At 38.1% G+C, this 17869-nt stretch overlaps 1 protein-coding gene across 2 annotated transcripts in view; it reads right to left on the bottom strand.

Moving 5' to 3' along the window:
• nrp2b (neuropilin 2b) overlaps positions 1–11068 on the bottom strand; it is a 145286-nt gene extending 134218 nt beyond the window's left edge. The window contains exon 1 of one of the 2 annotated variants that reach the window (XM_056465226.1): positions 10381–11061. In XM_056465226.1, coding sequence (XP_056321201.1) covers positions 10381–10450 — 70 coding nt within the window. In that variant the 5' untranslated portion in view covers positions 10451–11061. Of the gene's footprint in view, positions 1–10380 lie in introns of both variants that reach the window. The other variant, XM_056465227.1, reaches the window with a different exon arrangement.
• Between the last annotated feature and the right edge of the window lie 6801 nt (positions 11069–17869).

Below are 17869 nucleotides of genomic sequence, written 5' to 3' on the forward strand. Positions count from 1 at the left end.
AAATAGTATTATGTAAGTAATAATTAATGATGGGATCAATGGATTGGAGTAGGCATGGGCAGATATAAGATTCTCATAGTATGATAACCCTGGATAAAAATATCACGGTTTGACAGTATTGTGAGTGCTGCTATAAAATATATATTCTTTTTTAAATGTCTGGGTAAAAAACATATACTTTTCCCCCATTTGAACACAATATATTTTATCTTGAGAAACTTTTGAAATATTTTGGAGCACTGAACATGACAGGCTAAATAATTACAATAAATTACTTCTGCTGTCTTTATTAGTTTCAAAAACACTGATTTCATTGCAATTTAAAATGACATCTTTGGATCTCTTTTCTGCTGGAGATACTGTTGTCCTAAAAACTTAAAACGAAACCTTACATATACCATATATAGCAGAAATTTTTTGGTAGTTTTAAAACAATGACTTTTCCAAACCGTAGTATATCTTGAAACTGGTTATCATCTCATACCTAGACTGGAGTCAATTATTCTGCTTAAACTATGGTTACCACAACTAAAGTCATTGTCTATATGTAATATTTCACCACATTTCAAGTCATTTGATTAGTTTTTTTGTCTTTTAACCGCTGCTGTGTGCATGGATAGTTACTTATACATCTCATCCAAAGTTTTATGCTTTGTTTTGATTAGGTTTTTGCACTATTATAGGTTGTGAAGTAATTTAAAATGACTGAAATCATTCAGCCTAGTCATGTAATGGAACTGTAATGCAGTCAATACCTGGCTGGAACTAAAGTTGAGCGTTTTATCAGAAAATAATAGCATACCTCAGTATGTTCATCAGTCAATCAGAATAAAGCATTCAACATTCAACATGTTTATTAATAGTTAGTATGGTATAAGTTGGTTTTAGGTTTTGGGTAGGATCAGAGATGTACACTACCTGACAAAAGTCTTGTCGTCTATCCAAGTTTTAGGAACAACAAATAATAACTTGACTTCTAGTTGATCATTTGGTATCAGAAGTGGCTTATATGAAAGGCAAAGACCTCTATATTACACTTATTTTACTAAAATAAAATATTATCATGTCTTGATTTTTTATTATTTTATTAGGACAGTAAGGTCTGACTTTGCTTAGACAAAAGTCTTGTCATTTAACAGATATAAGGTGCAATATAGAATATAAAGTCCTGGTGGAGTGAAAAAAGAATTAATATTGTGTATGACTCCCATGAGCTTGGAGAACTGCATCCATACATCTCTGCAATGACTCAAATATCTTAATAAAGTCATCTGGAATGGCAAAGAAAGCGTTCTTGCAGGACTTCCAGAGTTCATCAAGATTCTTTGGATTCATCTTCAATGCCTCCTCTTTCATCTTACCCCAGACATGCTCAATAATGTTCATGTCTGGTGACTGGGCTGGCCAATCCTGGAGCACTTTGACCTTCTTTGCTTTCAGGAACTTTGATATGGAGGCTGAGGTATGAGAAGGAGAGCTATCCTGCTGAAGAATTTGCCCTCTTCTGTGGTTTGTAATGTTATGGGCAGCACAAATGTCTTGATAGCTCAGGCTGTTGATGTTGCCATCCACTCTGCAGATCTTAGCAAACCAAGGGAACAACAATCGCTACTTGAAAGCACAATCACCGAAAGCTTGATAAATCAATCCTGTGGTGCCGGATTGTGTCTGGTCCTGCTCATCTGTTACTGTACGCAAGCAGTGGCCGGGCGAGGACGGACACAGGCACGCACTTTGCTGCCGTTACTTGAAATTCACAACAAATACACCGCAACCGACATGCAGAGCTGATGTTGTAGCGTCACACATAGTGGCCCAGTGGGGACGCTGGGAAGGAGTTCAGAGGAAGTGAAAGCTTTGATTGACAGTTTGAGGTCTGTGGCTGGTTTCCACAGCGCTTTCTGTGAACAATTACAACTCATCTGTATTGCACACTTGATCTCTCACACTCAGTCACCGACTTTTCTCACCGTCAGAAAACAAGATGGATGTGGTGGGATGCGACCCCTTCATACCTTGTGGATTTACGCCGCATGCAAAGCACACTGCAAGTAAACCAAACAAAATGCATCCTAATTCTGAAACAGAGCAGAGCACTCACCTTTGCTCTAACACAGTGACTTGTCAAATATTGAACAGGGCGACGACATGAGGTGTTCGCAACATATCAGAATTTCAAATTCAGATTTTTTGGAAAGCTATGATGACAAGAGAGGTGTTAGACTGTACCTAACACGCTGGACTGGACTTAAAACCCAGTCACCCCTCGCTTTTTCTACAGCACTCACAATAGAGAACATGACAACAGGAAAATGTGTGATAATGGTTTCATAAAAATTCTTTTGTGTGTGTGTGAATGTGTGTGTGTGTGTGTGAATGTGTGTGTGTGAATGTGTGTGTGTGCGTGTGTGTGTGTGTGCGTGTGTGTGTGTGTGTGTGTGTGTGTGTGTGTGTGTGTGTGTGTGAAATACACTCAAGAATGACTTTTGCTGCTTGTTCAAACTACAATTAGTTGAAACAAAACAATTCTGAACTTTTTGGGGACACTTTTTACGTTCAATCCATAAAATGGGGTTTGGGAGGGGGATGGGGTGCGCTAGGTAATTTCCAAAAATCTTATTAATTTTATTAAACCATTAGAATTACCATATTGTATCCATAAGCCACTGAAGATAAAAAACAGTAGTTAAAAAAATAGTGCGACTCTTGGATTGATTACATTATATTAAAGCCACAGCAATAGCATCAGATGCAGAAGATTGATTTTATGGCACCAGGTTAAACTTTCTGCCACATTTACAACACTCACATAATTTAAAAATAAAAAATTAACAAAGAATAGATTTGGGCCAATTGGTGTGCGTGCGCCGTTGCATGCAAGGTTTCTATATTTATAATCCACCTCAGAAGATATTGTGGGTCGCGAGTCACTGCCATTGTTATCCTGGGGGTCACAGGCTGAAAACATTGGGAACCCCTGGTGTAGATCACCAAAACTGAAAATTCTGTCTTTATTTACTCGCCCTTCACTTTTAACAATTTTTTTAAATGTCATTTTTCTGTTGAAAACAAAATAAGTTATTTTGAACAATGTTGGCTGCTGTATGGCGGGCACCATTGCGACCAGCGTCTTCCAGTAGAATGTTTGAAAAGGTGTGTGTTAAAGCTGTTATAATCTGTCAGATGTGGTTCAAGCGCTAGAAAAAAAAACATTCTCCTAGTTTAAGTGTCTGCCGTCAGAAATACAGTGTGTGTCTTTTTCCCTGTCAGTGGGTGTGTATCATAAAAAGTAACATTAAAAAAAGATTGACTGTTGCAAAATGTATAGATTGGGTCTAGCACATGATTACTGCATAGATCAAGACCATCACCACCCCTAAAGCTTGCAAAGTCATACCTCTTGGTATTTAATCCCTGTGGATTAAAAAATGTATTTGGTCAGCCAAGGCAGTTTTTGATTTATATACACTGTTGTTATATGTTTGTTTACAGGGTTAGCTTACAGTGCATTTTCTTCTGCTTCTTGTTTGTTGTTGTATCTTGAGATTCTGTCCTTTTCAGAAGATGAATAACAATGCTTGGTTAACATACAGTTTATACAATATATGCGCAAACATGGATGACTGTAAAACTGCAAGGGAAGCATTCTGAAAAGTTATGCCATAGATGTGCAAAGAGTTAAACATTCAATTCCCTTCTACATCGCTACACAGACCCACACATGCAGATTGTTGTCTTCTTTGCTTGCATCAGATCTCAAGCAGTTTCTAAGTGTCCCACAACAAGACACTCAAGACAGCATGTCAAGCTAAAAATAACTCAAGTTTTAAAAACACATCTCAGGGCTCTTGAGTTCAGTTCCATTCTGCTGCACTTCATCCAGCTGTTTTTCAACACTACACCAATGTACACAGATCCCATCCGAACTGGGTTAACCTGAAACAAGTTAGCTAGTCGTTCAGTAAACCTTACTTACAAGTTGATTTCAGACAGAAGTGTATTTTGCACCAAACGCACTCTCGGCTGTGCCTGAACAATCCCAGCATCATCACTTTCTCATATGTTCAGGGTCGATTCGTTTGTGTATGCAGAAAGAAGAGGGTCGACAGGCTGATGGCTCTCATTAGGAGGTGTTCTTCCTCCCTAAGCACTAGGCCTCAACAGAACCGGTCTGACAGTGCAGAGATTCATTTCCGCTCCGAGCAGAGAGAGCGACAGATACTGCAGTAGTGTTGTGTTGCTGTGTGTGTGGTGGCCTCATGAATTATTGTGTCTGTACTGCTAAAAGACTCTATCCATCTACAGGCTCTGCCACATGCTATCACAGCAGTACGCAGCCCTGGCGAATAGGCCACAATAAGCATCCGGTGTGTGTGTTGGGGGGACTTTGGATGCAAATTGCCATCCTTGTGAATGATTTGCTATGCACCAAGTACAAATGAAAGTTATATGTCAGAGAATGGAAACGCAGGTTAACCCAGAAAATAGACTGTTATAAAAAAGATGGACCACATGTCTGCGTTTGCTTCCACTGCTCAAAAGTGAAGCAAAAACATCCCAGGAATGGCCGCTGATAGCTTTAGAATGATGATGAGGATCATTTTGAAACCAGAGTCATACATTTGTGAGCGTGATAAGCAGTGTTGGGTGAGTTACTTTTAAAAAAGTAATGAAAGCTTCAGCGAAGGTTCTACCAGGAAGACTCTAATTCTACATCATTCTCCATCAATTCAGCCAATAATAATCAAGCGAGCTATAAAAATAAGCCATCTACACAATTTCTTTCGCTGTTCATAGGTGACGTAGCCAAAGTTCCCTCCATCCTCCCTACCACCACCAGGTTGGGCCCCGTTCTCGCTGGGTGTAGGCTCCGCCTTGCCTTCATCTTCAGGCAGTATTTGTCAGCTCTTCACAGGACCTGCATCATCAACGGGGCTTATGCCAAAGGACTATACACAAAACAAACAGTAACTGAAATTGCAATGTTTTACGCTTTCTCAATAAATGTTTAAATGTTTATCCGCCTCCAGAGTCTTTCTGGTAGAAATAAATTACAAATTACTGATTACTACTGAAAAATTGTAATCTAATGTAAAAAGTAATCAGATTAATCAGATTATCTATTTACTTTACTTTGAAGTTACATTCAAAACATATAAAATCCACCTTTAAAAATACAAAATAAACCACAGCTCTTTTAGTAATTTAATATTAAATGAAAAAGATGGGTTAATTACAGCAGCCTGACATATTCAAACAACATAAAGAGTTTACCCAAAACTTAACATTTTCTCATCATTCACTTGTTCCAAACCTGTTTATCTGTTTTTTTTTTTGTTTGTTTGTTTGTTTTAACACAAAAGAATACACTATGAAAAAACACTGCAGTCTTTAGGTGTTCTATGTTTGTCTGAGGTAATTAGTCTACCGAAATGTGTATATTCCATACAAAGCATGAAGCTGATTGGTTAGTTCTTGTCACATGACTTGCGGCTTTCAACTGGTTCTCCTGGGAAATGTAAGCGCCTCCAATGTGTGCGCACGGAGATTGGAGAGGAGTATTGTCATAGAATGTTTTCTATTCAAGTGTTTGAACAAGTTGCTGGTCGAGTTAAAAGCAGTCAAAAGTTCTTTAGAGACTGGACATAGACTGAATTCACAGAAATATATTTGTTTTTACGCTCAATAAAATCAAAGTCATTTTCACTTAAAGAAGCAGCCACTCTCGACAGCTACCATTTCAGCTCAGAAAACGTGATTTAAAAGAAGTATTTTTTCTTCTAAAAACTATATTTGAAAAGTAAGTAACACAATTATATTGACTTTAGTAACTGTAATCAGATTACACAAAATTAAAATGTAATTCGTTACATTACTGCGTTCCTCAAAAGTGTAATTAGAATACAGTAACTGCGTGGAACACGTTACACCTAATTCTGGTGATAAGCATGATTACCGAAGTGTAATTAGATTTTGGAAATTGGCTCACATCCCATTTATTTTTTTTTTTATGGAACAGGTGGTTTCATGGAGGCAAACACAACCAACCCCTGATGATCAACATCATTCTAAAGTTATCAGCGGCCATACCTGGGAATTATTTGGCTTCACTTTTGAGCAGTGGAAGTGAACGGAGACACGTTGTCCAATAAGACAGTTAAAACATTTTTTAAAAATCACATTAAAAGTAAGAATAACAATAACAGCATGGACCTTGCAAATCCTACATCCACAGCACTAGGTGTCAGTATAAATCCAAGCCAACTGTCTTATTAGAGATCACAACAAACAATTACTGCAAGCCCTGGCAAGTGACCTGCATTAATTGCAACAACAAATGTCTAAGTAAAAACCTTGTGAGTTTACGTCCCACACTACATCAAGCTGTCACAGTGTTCAATAGAAACCGAATCTTCTAATAGAGCTCCTTCGATTCACAAAACCAAACTAATCAATGGCTTTGATTGCAGGTCAAATCAATAGTATCGTCCATCCTCACCAAGCGTACGACTCAGCACACGGATGCACACTATTCGACACAACCCCAGTCAGCTGGGTGTTCTGCTGAGTACACACAACAACAGCCACAGATCTCATCCTGTCAGAGCTTCCGGTGTAGGTACTTTGTCAATTCGCACAGCCCCGCTCCTCTCCACTATTCAGATACGAGTCATCTCTCCCCGCCTCACTTCCTGCAGGATTGAGGATGCTGCCGGTGGGTAGGCCTGCCGCCGGCCCCCACGCTCCAGGGCCATAAGTAACTGTAAACGGTGCTGAGCAGGTGGGTGGGGGAATGAGAATGGAGCTGCATTATTTATGGGTTTCTTGCTTGTTTTGAATTTCATCCCGATAGCACTGTTTCAGCACTTTTCCAGTGCCTGCCACAGGAGAGTGAGTGAACGAATGCCGGCGCATTTGCTGGCGCGAATACAAATATCTGACCTTCTTTTAGCTGATTTACAAGCCCATTTTCTGCTGAGGGAGTGCTAATATTACCCATTACACGAGACGGAAAAGAGAAGAAAACAGTGCGGTGAGCAGACATGACAACAAACTGCAGTGATTTACATAATAGCAGTTGTTGTTGGAAATCGAGAGCATTTACCAGTTCAAATAGAAGTACATTGCAAGAACTTTCGAGATACTAATTGTCCCATTGCTCAAACTGAAACTTTGGTTCCTGCTTAAACTCTCCGGTTCAATTGAAAACTTTATCAGAATGTTGTTTCATCCCATTTTGCACTCAGATACAGATAATCTGAAGAGAACAGACATGGAATGCATCTCCCTGGACTCATCTGTTAATCTGATACCAAACTCTTGAGGACTGTGGCACAACACACAAAGAAGTTGCCAGAAGTCCACATCTGCCTTTCATCAGTATCAACAGTCGAAGAGGGCTCAGAGGAGGTGCTGCTGGACGAAACCTAACGCTACACACACACAGAGAGAGAGAGAGAGAGAGAGAGAGAGAGAGAGAGAGAGAGAGAGAGAGAGAGAGAGAGAGAGAGAGAGACTACAAGCAGGTGACTCACATTAAGAGCTGGATGAACAACTCAAAAGTGTAACTCAGAACCAATCGCCTAGAAAACCAAAGATGTGCGTATGGAAAATGAAATAAGCTCAGAGCCACTGAACAGCAGAAAACGAACATGACAAATGGGCTTAGCAGGGATCCGATGAAACTTTAAAGAGATCCCATTCACTCTGTACGCCACGGAAAACAACCAGCGCCAGGAGAGAATTGCTCTCATATTCCCTCGGAAATTCGGCACGACACGCGGCAGTCTCGCTTCCAAAGCAGCTACCCGTGGAGTTTGCCGCGGTAACTATAGTTTCTCTGGAGCGCGTTGAGGATCTGCAGGTGGTCAGGTGTGTCTGCACAGCTGCACAAGCAGGTAATCAATCGCAGCGTTCCCTCCAGGCACAGGTGGCCAAGGCTTTGCCAACAACACGCTCTTTTGCACTTGAACCAGTAGGCACACCAGGAAAATATGGAATAGCATCCGGACACCGTGTTTCTCAGGCTCAAACATGTAGATTTACACGCATCCGCATGCTACCACCACACACGGCTCATCTGCTCGGCAGCCATACCCGCCGCCACGGGAGAGGAGCTGGAAAATATCAGCAGCTGACTGGCGGAAGTCAATAAGGTTTCTCATTTTCACTGAGCGAGCATCTGCTGATGAATAGCTGATATTTAATCGCAGTGATGAGACACTTAGAGCTCCGGCGCTCTGTCTTATTACATTCTGTCCGCTCTAGAACAAGAGACTTGAGCCCCCCTATCGTCTAGCGTGTGCTTCATCAGCTGCTGAGTCCAGCTCACTTCAGTGGGGCTTCCTGTCCCAGCAGTAGATGGTTAAGCCATTCTCCCGCTCTCGAAAGCATTCATGCATCTGATTCAGACCGTCTGAAGCTTAACAGGACTAATTAAGGCACTGTTGTTGTGTTGGAGAGATAGCTGGGCTTTTAGAAGGACCCCCGTGGAGAGCTCTCTCTTGGATCAGGTGCAGATCCCAACACAGATCTGTTGAGTCTGGCAGTACCGCCATCGACATTTGGTTGGAAAATTAAGCAAATGCTTGTCCAAAAGGACTTTACTTGTGGAAAAATGTGTCAAAAGAGACAAAAAAGTTTGAGAACAAAGCTTAAAAGAAATATTTTTCCTCAAAATGACACTTATGTCAACATTTATACACCCTCGGGATTTTCAGTGGAACACAAAGGGACACATTTGGAGGTCTTCACTCACTTTATTTGTCTGGAGTAAAGATGAAACAGAAGTGAATGGTGACTGAAACTGTCAGTCCTAAACCATTTGCCTCCTTTTGTGTTCCACAGAAGGCAGTTTCAAACAACATTAGCGTGAGTAAATGATGACACAATATTTATATTTGAGTGAACTAATCCTCCTTTAAGTAGGTTATCTCATATGTTCTGACAGGGAAATGACTCAATTGATATTATTCATGTTATTTCCGTAACTACTCAGCTTTAAAAATGTAACTATTTAGTAAGGCTGCTTAACAATTGCGTATATTATATTCATAGATATTGGGTGTTCAAGATGCATAATAAAGACTAACTATATAATAAAAAATATTTAAAATAATGATAAACATAAAACTAGTCATATAGGCTATATTGTCACAAAGACGTGTTGACTACAACCACAATAAAAATCCCCGTTTACAATTCCCCTTAAAACTGTTTAGCATTAGTTTTCTCTCAAAACTGAAACAAGAAATCACAGGGAATCCGTGAAAGCAAACTTACGCAAGTTTATTCGTTTATAAAAGCCACATGTAGCTCTCCACCATGAACTGCAAAAATGTGGTACCGTTACTTTGTTTCTGTTAATAGATGCGTCAATGTATATTTGGTAAAAGTGAGTTATCAATCAGACAGCATATAATAAATCCCGATAGTAAACCTCTCAGCATGAAAATATGTCTTTCAAAATTAGAAACATCAGCAATTAGTGCAAAAGAAGTCAAACCGGGTCATTAACATATGAAAACTAATATCATCTTGTAGCTTATGGTAAAACGTATGTAACATTTATATAGCCTATTGGCCTAAATGTTTGTTACATTGTGTATCTGCGCTGATACTCTTCATGATAGTCACTGGAGGTGCTTCATGTGCCCGCGGCTGCACAAATACAGTCGTCAAGACTAAGTAACCATGACACGAGAACACCGTGACTGGAAAAACACGTAGTGGGTTACGACTTTGTAGATTAAGAAGAAAAAAGCATATCATACGTTTGAGGGTTTAGGTGACAGGTTGTTTAATTTAGGACCCCAATCGTATTGCGGAGGCTGCGTAATTTACTCCGGAGTTCATATGTGCGTTTTTTGAAGAAAAAAAATCACGATTCTTAAAAATAAAACAAGAAATTGTGTTACTTAGTTAATTAAAATACAAAACAAGTATTTGGAAAACATGTAGTGGAGTTTAGTATGAAGCGTGGCGTTTGTGGGTGCTCATGCCGAGCGCGCGTCACCTCCATCGGGCAGGAGACTGCCAGCGCACGCGATGAGCTTTCACCAATAACCACACTAAAACAAGCTGGAACTATAGAATACGAGAGGCTCGTGCTTTCGGTTTGCTAGTTAACTTATTCTTCATTTTTCATCCCGAGTTAATAATAAATGCTAAATGTTGCACATTTTGGCGTTTTTGTCTGTAAGTTAGGTACGAAAACACCTAACCAAAATTCAATACAAATGCCTATAATGATATAAATAATTTAATACACAGCCCATATGCCTACTACATTGTCACGTAAGCACGTAAGCGCGAATTCGAACATGCACTGACAAATACAACTAAAAAAGAAAGAGAAAATATAAAAAAACAAGAACTTACCCTCCTGTCCATAAACTAATGCCGCACATAAGACAAGTAAAGATCCACAGAGCTTTGCGAATAAATCCATCTTTCCTGGGTGAATGTTCACCCAGCTTGCGTACAGGAAAAAGCTAAAGTTCTTGTGATGTTCTTTGTAAATGTTCTTCTCCACTGATGTTGTATCCACTTGTGTCTTTGAGTCTGATTACAATATCTTCCGCTTGATTTCTCGGTGTGCTTCAAAATGCTGGATGCGTAAATTCAACCCAGGCTGTTTAACATCTCCGGTTGTATCCTAAACAAAAGCAACGCCAACGAAACAAAAAAGGCTAAACCGCTTTCTCTTTAAAAGCCAGAGTTCAGAGCGAAAACATATTTTGGCTTGATTTCCTCGAGCTACAGCGGCGCGTGAGTGAGCGAGGAGTGAGATGAGCCGCGCTTTCTCTCGCCTTCCAATCCAAGTGACATGGAGCGGTTTCCCGGTCTCGTCCGCTCAGAATCCACCACCAAACGCTCTATATCTCGCATGTGAGAAACACTATCAGAAAAGGGCAGCTCGAATGAGGTCTTCCGTACAGAGGGTCCGTGACTGAAGTCTTGTGATAGAGATCCTCCGCGCGCTGTCTCTTTGGCACTGCGCGTCTCAGCGTTTGAGCGCTGAGTCTTGCGCGGCAGCAGCATGTGGATGTAATAGCATTAAGGACGGGCGCAGCTATCGCATTACAGTCAGCACCTCGGCCCGCCTCTCCAGTCTCTGATTAAAGACCAGCCACTAGTCCCGCAGTTACGCTATAAAAAGGCGAGCGAGGGAAACACAAGCGCCCACAGCCACACGGGCTCGTCAAACGCTCGTGGCTGAGCGAAACCACAAGCTGGTTTGGAGAGTTTCTTCAAGGTGGGAGATGATGTAGGCTACACGCTGACAAATAATGAGGTCCAAAAAGTCCTTTAAAAGTCTCATTTAAATATTTAACAAGTCATTATTGAACAAAACGACTTTTTTGCAATCAAAATTTTAAAATAGTCAAAGCACTGTTAAAAATGAAGACATATTTATTAACAATTATTTAGATTTGACAACTTATTAATAGTACAACTATTACAAAGTCCTTCAAAAATATTCAAAATTTTTTTAGAAAAAAGTATTGTAGAATAAACTTAAGTCAAAACTGCTTGATTGACATTATAACATTAAATTATAACCTAATTATCACATTTTATGTTTTACCAACATCTTGGTGATATTCTTTGACTGCATTGATTAAAATAAAAAGTGTTAAGTTAAAGTTAAAAAATCAAAAACAATTATCTCCCGGTGTATCTAAGTAAAAAAAAAAAATTAACAAAAATACTTTTGGCTTTGTAACTTAAGTAATTATATAATCATATGAATGAAAAAAGAATGTTCTCTTAAGGTTATTCTGCTTGAAGAAAAAAAAAAACACTGATTTTGATAGCAAATAAACAAAAAGTATATAATAAACTTCAAAACTGCTTGACATTATAATTTTAAGTTATAACCTAATGATAGAACTTTATGTTTTACCAACATCTTGGTGATATCCTTTGACAATGCATTGATTGAAATAAAAAGTATTAAGTTAAGGCTCTAAACATTTTTTTTGTAAATATCTCCCAATGTATCCAAGTAAAAATATGAACAAAAGTACTCCTTTTTTTTTTTTACACTTTTACCAATGTAACAAGTAATTATATAATTGTATGAAGAAGAAAAAAAACTAGATTTTGATAGCAAATGGAACATTTGTAAAAATGAAGAAATATCAATAAACAATTATTTAGATTTGGCAACTTATCAATTGTCCGACTATTCCAAAACCCTTCAAAAGTATTATAAAACTTTTCAGAAAACGAAAAAAAAAAAAAAGTATTGTAGAATAAGCATAAGTCAAAACTGCTTGACTTGAGATTATAGCATTAAATTACAACCTAATGATATAATTTTATGTTTTACCAACATCTTGGTGATATTCTCTGACTGTTTTGATTAAAATAAAATTTGAAGTTAAGTAAAGGCTCAAAAGAAATTCAAATCAAATGTCTCCCGATGTATCCAAGTAAAAAATTTACTTTTTTACACTAGTAACTATGTAGCTTAAGTAATTATATAATCATATGAATGAAAAAAAAAAATGTTTTCATAAGGTTAATCTTCTTGAAAAGAACAAAAACACAGATTTTGCTAGCAAATGAAATGTTTCAGAAAACAAAACAAACAAAAACAGGATTGCAGAATAAACCCGAAATAAGTGCTACACCATTGAACCACATAGGGGGAACAACAGACTGAAACTGTTGTAATTATGATAATTATGCATAATCTGCCATTTAGTTTGACCATGTGATCCATGATTGATGTTAGAGAGCTAGCAGTTTTGATGCCCTCCGGTTGACTTTAAGAAGAGAAGTGAAAAAGCTGAGTTGAGCCATGCATTAGGTAAGGCGGTGTGCATGGTAATGTGTGGCTGAGCTTGAATTAATGCGAATGTTTCTGACAGGAAGCCAAGGAAAGATCAACAAGGGTACGGGGGTCAAACTCTGTGCAAAAATACAAGAAACCGAACAATCCAATGGTAAACGTTCCATGACGACAGATGTTTGACAGAAACTAAAAACATCTGTTTTTCTTTCCTTCTGACTGATGCACTGTTGAAAATAAACACACACACAGTTAACATAAGAACAAAAAAGGAGAAGTTTGTGGTAGGATGTGTGGGTCACTGAGAAAAAGGAGAAGAGAAAACAGATCTTGGGGAGAGAAATGTCCCTCTGGCTCATCCAGGGTCCTTTAATTTAGACCCCCTGCGCTCAGAAATATAGAAATGAGAAACTAAGTTACAGCGGGAGGTTGGGGTTTAGAAAGAAGGGCTAGAATAAACCACACTGTGCACATCAAAAGCTCACAAAGAACCCAAACTCTTGTGCGCACGTCTCTTCAGATCCACCCAACGAGGGACCAGCGAGGGCCCCAGTTTGCCACTAACTACAGTGGCTTTAATGACACAGCATTACCCTGCAGATCCCAAAATAAAACTTTACCCTTATCAGGCATCCTGCAGACGCTGTGCACAAGCACGACACTGTGACAGCAGGCAGCTGGGGAAGCACAGGGAAGTTTTTCTTAGCTTTGATGCCTTGTCAGTTTCAGGTCATGTTATATTGAAGTCAGATGATTAGTCATGTGCTGCGCCATGCCTGAGCTGTTAATTCTGGGAATTGAGGAGGAAGAAAAGTGAACGCATGATTGTTTTTCGCAACACTGGACTTCTTTTCATTATCACCAACCACTCAATGAGAGGTTTCATAAGCCTTGTTTCCATCCACCTATGCACATTTTGGATTATCACATTAAAAAAAGCTTGATGACAGCGGCAAGATGCGCATGCATAGAAAAAATCTATGCTCACAACTGAGTGGGATATACTTTTTATCCGTTGAGAAAAAAAAATGTGCATAAACTACAACCTAAACACATTTACCCCAAAAAATTCCTGTGATTTCATTGTAACAGATCATGTGATAACAAAATTGAGCACTATAGGATGGCTTTAATGGACAAAGCAGTGGTCTTTACCATATTGTAAAACATCTGAAATGTTGTTTGGGTCATTCTAAAATGTCAGTCATCAAAGCAATTCAGTATTATTACCTCCCAGAAGATTCTTCAGCGACTAAACTCCAAAAAAGCGGTCTTACAGCTTCAAAAGCCACCATGTATTCATGGCGTATTATCTTCTGAGGTGCACAGTGACTTGTCGGATGGAAATCCTGCTTTATTTATATTCGCAAAATATTTTATGCAATATTCCAGTTTAATTCACATGTTTGGATGGAACATAGCTATAGATCCCTTGACAAGACCTCAGCGACAGGTCACCATGCTCTTATCTCTCTGATAGACTCCATCTCTCAGCTCTTGAGAACACTGGACTATTTGACCTGGGGACTTGGGCCTGTCAACAGCAATGCTTGATAAAGGTTTGCTCTTTTACACAGTCTTGTGGTGTCACCTATCAGGGATGAGGTCAGAGTTTGGGTATAGTGAGGGCTGGTCTTGGATCAGGGCGAAATAACAGCTTCTCTTTGAAGTGTTGACAGGCCTGGCCTGTGCTGTCCACACACACCTCGACCCACAGCAGACCTGTGATCATCCATCTTACTGGCTAATGCCAGGCTGAGCATGAGGAGATCTCTGCACAACAGTGGAGCCTCTGTGCGGGATGGTGGGGTTATCCACACTCTCAGCCTCACGGGGGAAGTGTTGAGTGTGTGTGTGTGAGAGAGAGAGAGAGCTCTGAGGTTTTTGACGGCCATACAGGGAGGAAAGTCCCCGCTGCGGTCCCAGCAGTGGCTCTACTTCATCTTCTTATGCTATTTGAGCTTAAGTCCTACTTGAGCCAAACTGCAGCCAAAGCTGACACATCTGCTTGTTTACAGCTACCACTGATGCCTGTATGTCTGGAGGGAAGAAGAAAGTTCATGAGGAAATAGAAGTACTGTTCACAAATCTATGGGAAAAAAATAAATACAAAACTGTCAAGTGGTTTAACCATTAAAAAATTAAAATACAACAAATAATTTAATAAAAATCACCTTGAATCCTGCACTGAAAAGCCTAATAAGTTGACTGAACTAAATAAATTGAGTAAACTCATTGCCTCAATTCAATTGAGTAATGGAGTCTCACAAAACTTGCATGTTTAAGTATTTTAACTTGCCAGTTTTGTAGACTATACTTATGTTGTTTAGTTCACCAAACGTCATTTTATATTTTATATTTTTACACACATGCATATAAATATATATATATATATATATATATATATATATATATATATATATATATATATATATATATATATATATATATATATATATATATATATATATATATATATATATATGCATGTGTGTGCATGCGTGTGTGTAATAATATACTATGAAAAAAATGTTTAAATAAATTTTAAACAAAAATTAAGTAGCCATTTATTCACATTATGATGAATAATTACACTTGAAGCCATTTGTTCTCAGATTTAAAAAAGACCTTGCACTTAAAAGGTTGCACTAATTAGAATTTTACAGTCAAGACTATATTTTTGAAACTGATCTATTTTTTTAAAGGATTAATTATGATTTTGAGCTCACTACACTTGAAATCTTAAGTTTACGCATTTTATGGTACATAAGTAAAATTAACTCATAATTTTTTTAACTCATATTTTTTATAAGTGATAGGACCAAAATGCAAAATTTTAAGTTATGTTCATTCAACTTTACTTAATTGTTTAAGTAAAGACAACATTAGGGTTTACAGTGTGGAAATGTATGCAACCCAACTTAAGTCATAACTGCTTGACCTAAATTATAGCATTAAATTATAACCTAATGATATAATGTTATGAATTTCACCAACATCTTTTGGTCCATTGAAATAAAAAGTATTAAGTTAGGTAAAGGCTTTAAAAAAATTCAAAACAAAAGTCTCCCACACTGTAAAAAAATCCTGGTTGCCTTAATTTTTTAAGCTGAATCAAATAAACCTAGAGTCCATTGAACTTACAATATGTTAAACCGACTTAAAACAGCTTGCATAACTTATGAAATTAAATTAGAACATGATTAACTTAGATTAAAAAGTAACAGTGACCTAAAAACATATGCTGTCAGGACTAATTGATCATATAATGTTTTACAGTGCAGTGTATCCAAGTAAAAATATGACCAAAAATAACTTAAGTAATTATATAATCATATGAATGGGGGGAAAATTCTTAAGGTTATTCTGCTTGAAAAGAACAAAAACACTGATTTTGATAGCAATATACACCATTATCAAAATTTGCATTATTTAAAATATAATTAAATAGAAGGAAATACTCAAAAAAGGAGTGCAACCATCAAATGTTAAGGGAATGTATTTGCCTATATAAGTTTATAGCGCCAGGAAATACCTAGAATGATCCAATCACAAAGGATGTTTTAAGATGATCCTATTTGACCTGTGCAAAATGTGATAACATTACATGTGAAGTAAAGAAAATTCCAAAGTACAAAAAAAGTTTGCTTTACTTTAAAAAGTTCTAATTGGCTTAAGATAGACCATAAGGAGCTCATCAGGAGTTTCACAGCATGGAACCATGGAACCGGGTGGCTAAACGCTGACTTTTCAGCCATGCTAGATACAAATAGCTGTTGTTTGAACTCATTTGTCTATATAAATCTAATATATTTCACAATCATATTGTTAAGGTATGTAGAGGTAGCCCAGAAAAGACTGTTAAGAGTCAGACTTGCAAAATTCATCTGTCTGGTAAGAGTCAGCAGTCCTGCAGTTTCATTCTGAACTCTTTGAAAGTCTGACGGAGCTTGCTGATAAAGGCTGAAGTATACCCAGAGTATATACTGGAATCAGACACTGAAATTCAATAGCTTTTAGGACCTTTTAAAGACTCTTTCCATACATTTTAAGATCTTTTCAACCGGAAACACTGGTGAGATTTGAACTTATAGTAAATTTACCTAATATTAATGTAAGAAACTAATCCAAAACTAAAACATTATTCATATACTAAATAAAAATCTATTAAATCTAGCTAATTCAGCAGGTTGGCACCTATAGAACTGCAGATATAATGGCGTTGCCACATTGCATACGCATTGCATCATCAATAATAACATAACATGCAAAATAACATTTAAGATGTTTTAATACTTTTAAAGGGCCTTAAATTTCTCTACATTGATTTATCAACTTTTAATACTATTTAAGACCCCGTGGACATCCTGATACCTAAGCCATACACCTTCCATATAGGTCAGAAATCTTTCAGTTTTTGGCATCAGGAACGCCCCGGACGATTACGTACTATGCAAGATGAATGGTAAGAAAGAACAAATCATCTATTACTGCGCATGTGTCAAACTCAACCATCCATTCTCATCTGTGGTTGAGTAAACTGAGTAAACGAAATGATTGTGTGCGAAACAGCAAAATGTGGAAAGAGAAGTATACTTGGGCCTGAAGCCAGCCAAAACACTCCTGTGGCAGTCAGATGCCTGAATGAGTTTCTCACTGTCAGTACAGTGAACTGCTCTAGACGTATTGCACAGATTAACACTCAGATCCAATTACCCTTGCTAAGCAAGCCCTAGGGCTAAATAGTGTACCACAGCTGGAATGGGCATCAACTCTCTGCCCACATCAGACCTGGAGCAGAAACACCCAAAGTGAGGGAAACAGCTGATACACTGGTCTGAAGTAGATCTAGAGTGGAACCAGAGATAAATCTGTTTACTGTGGATACGAGTATCAAAAGGCTACCAGTGTTTGTTAAGATGAATAGCAAATGTGACCCTGGACCACGAAAGTGTAAATGTCTTGGAAATTGAGATGTATACATCATCTGAATGAATACACTTTCTACTGATGTATGGTTTGTTAAGATAGAACAATATTTAGCTGAGATACAACAGTTAGAAATCT

Source organism: Danio aesculapii, chromosome 9 (genome assembly GCF_903798145.1).
Source record: "Danio aesculapii chromosome 9, fDanAes4.1, whole genome shotgun sequence".
NCBI lineage: Eukaryota > Metazoa > Chordata > Actinopteri > Cypriniformes > Danionidae > Danio > Danio aesculapii.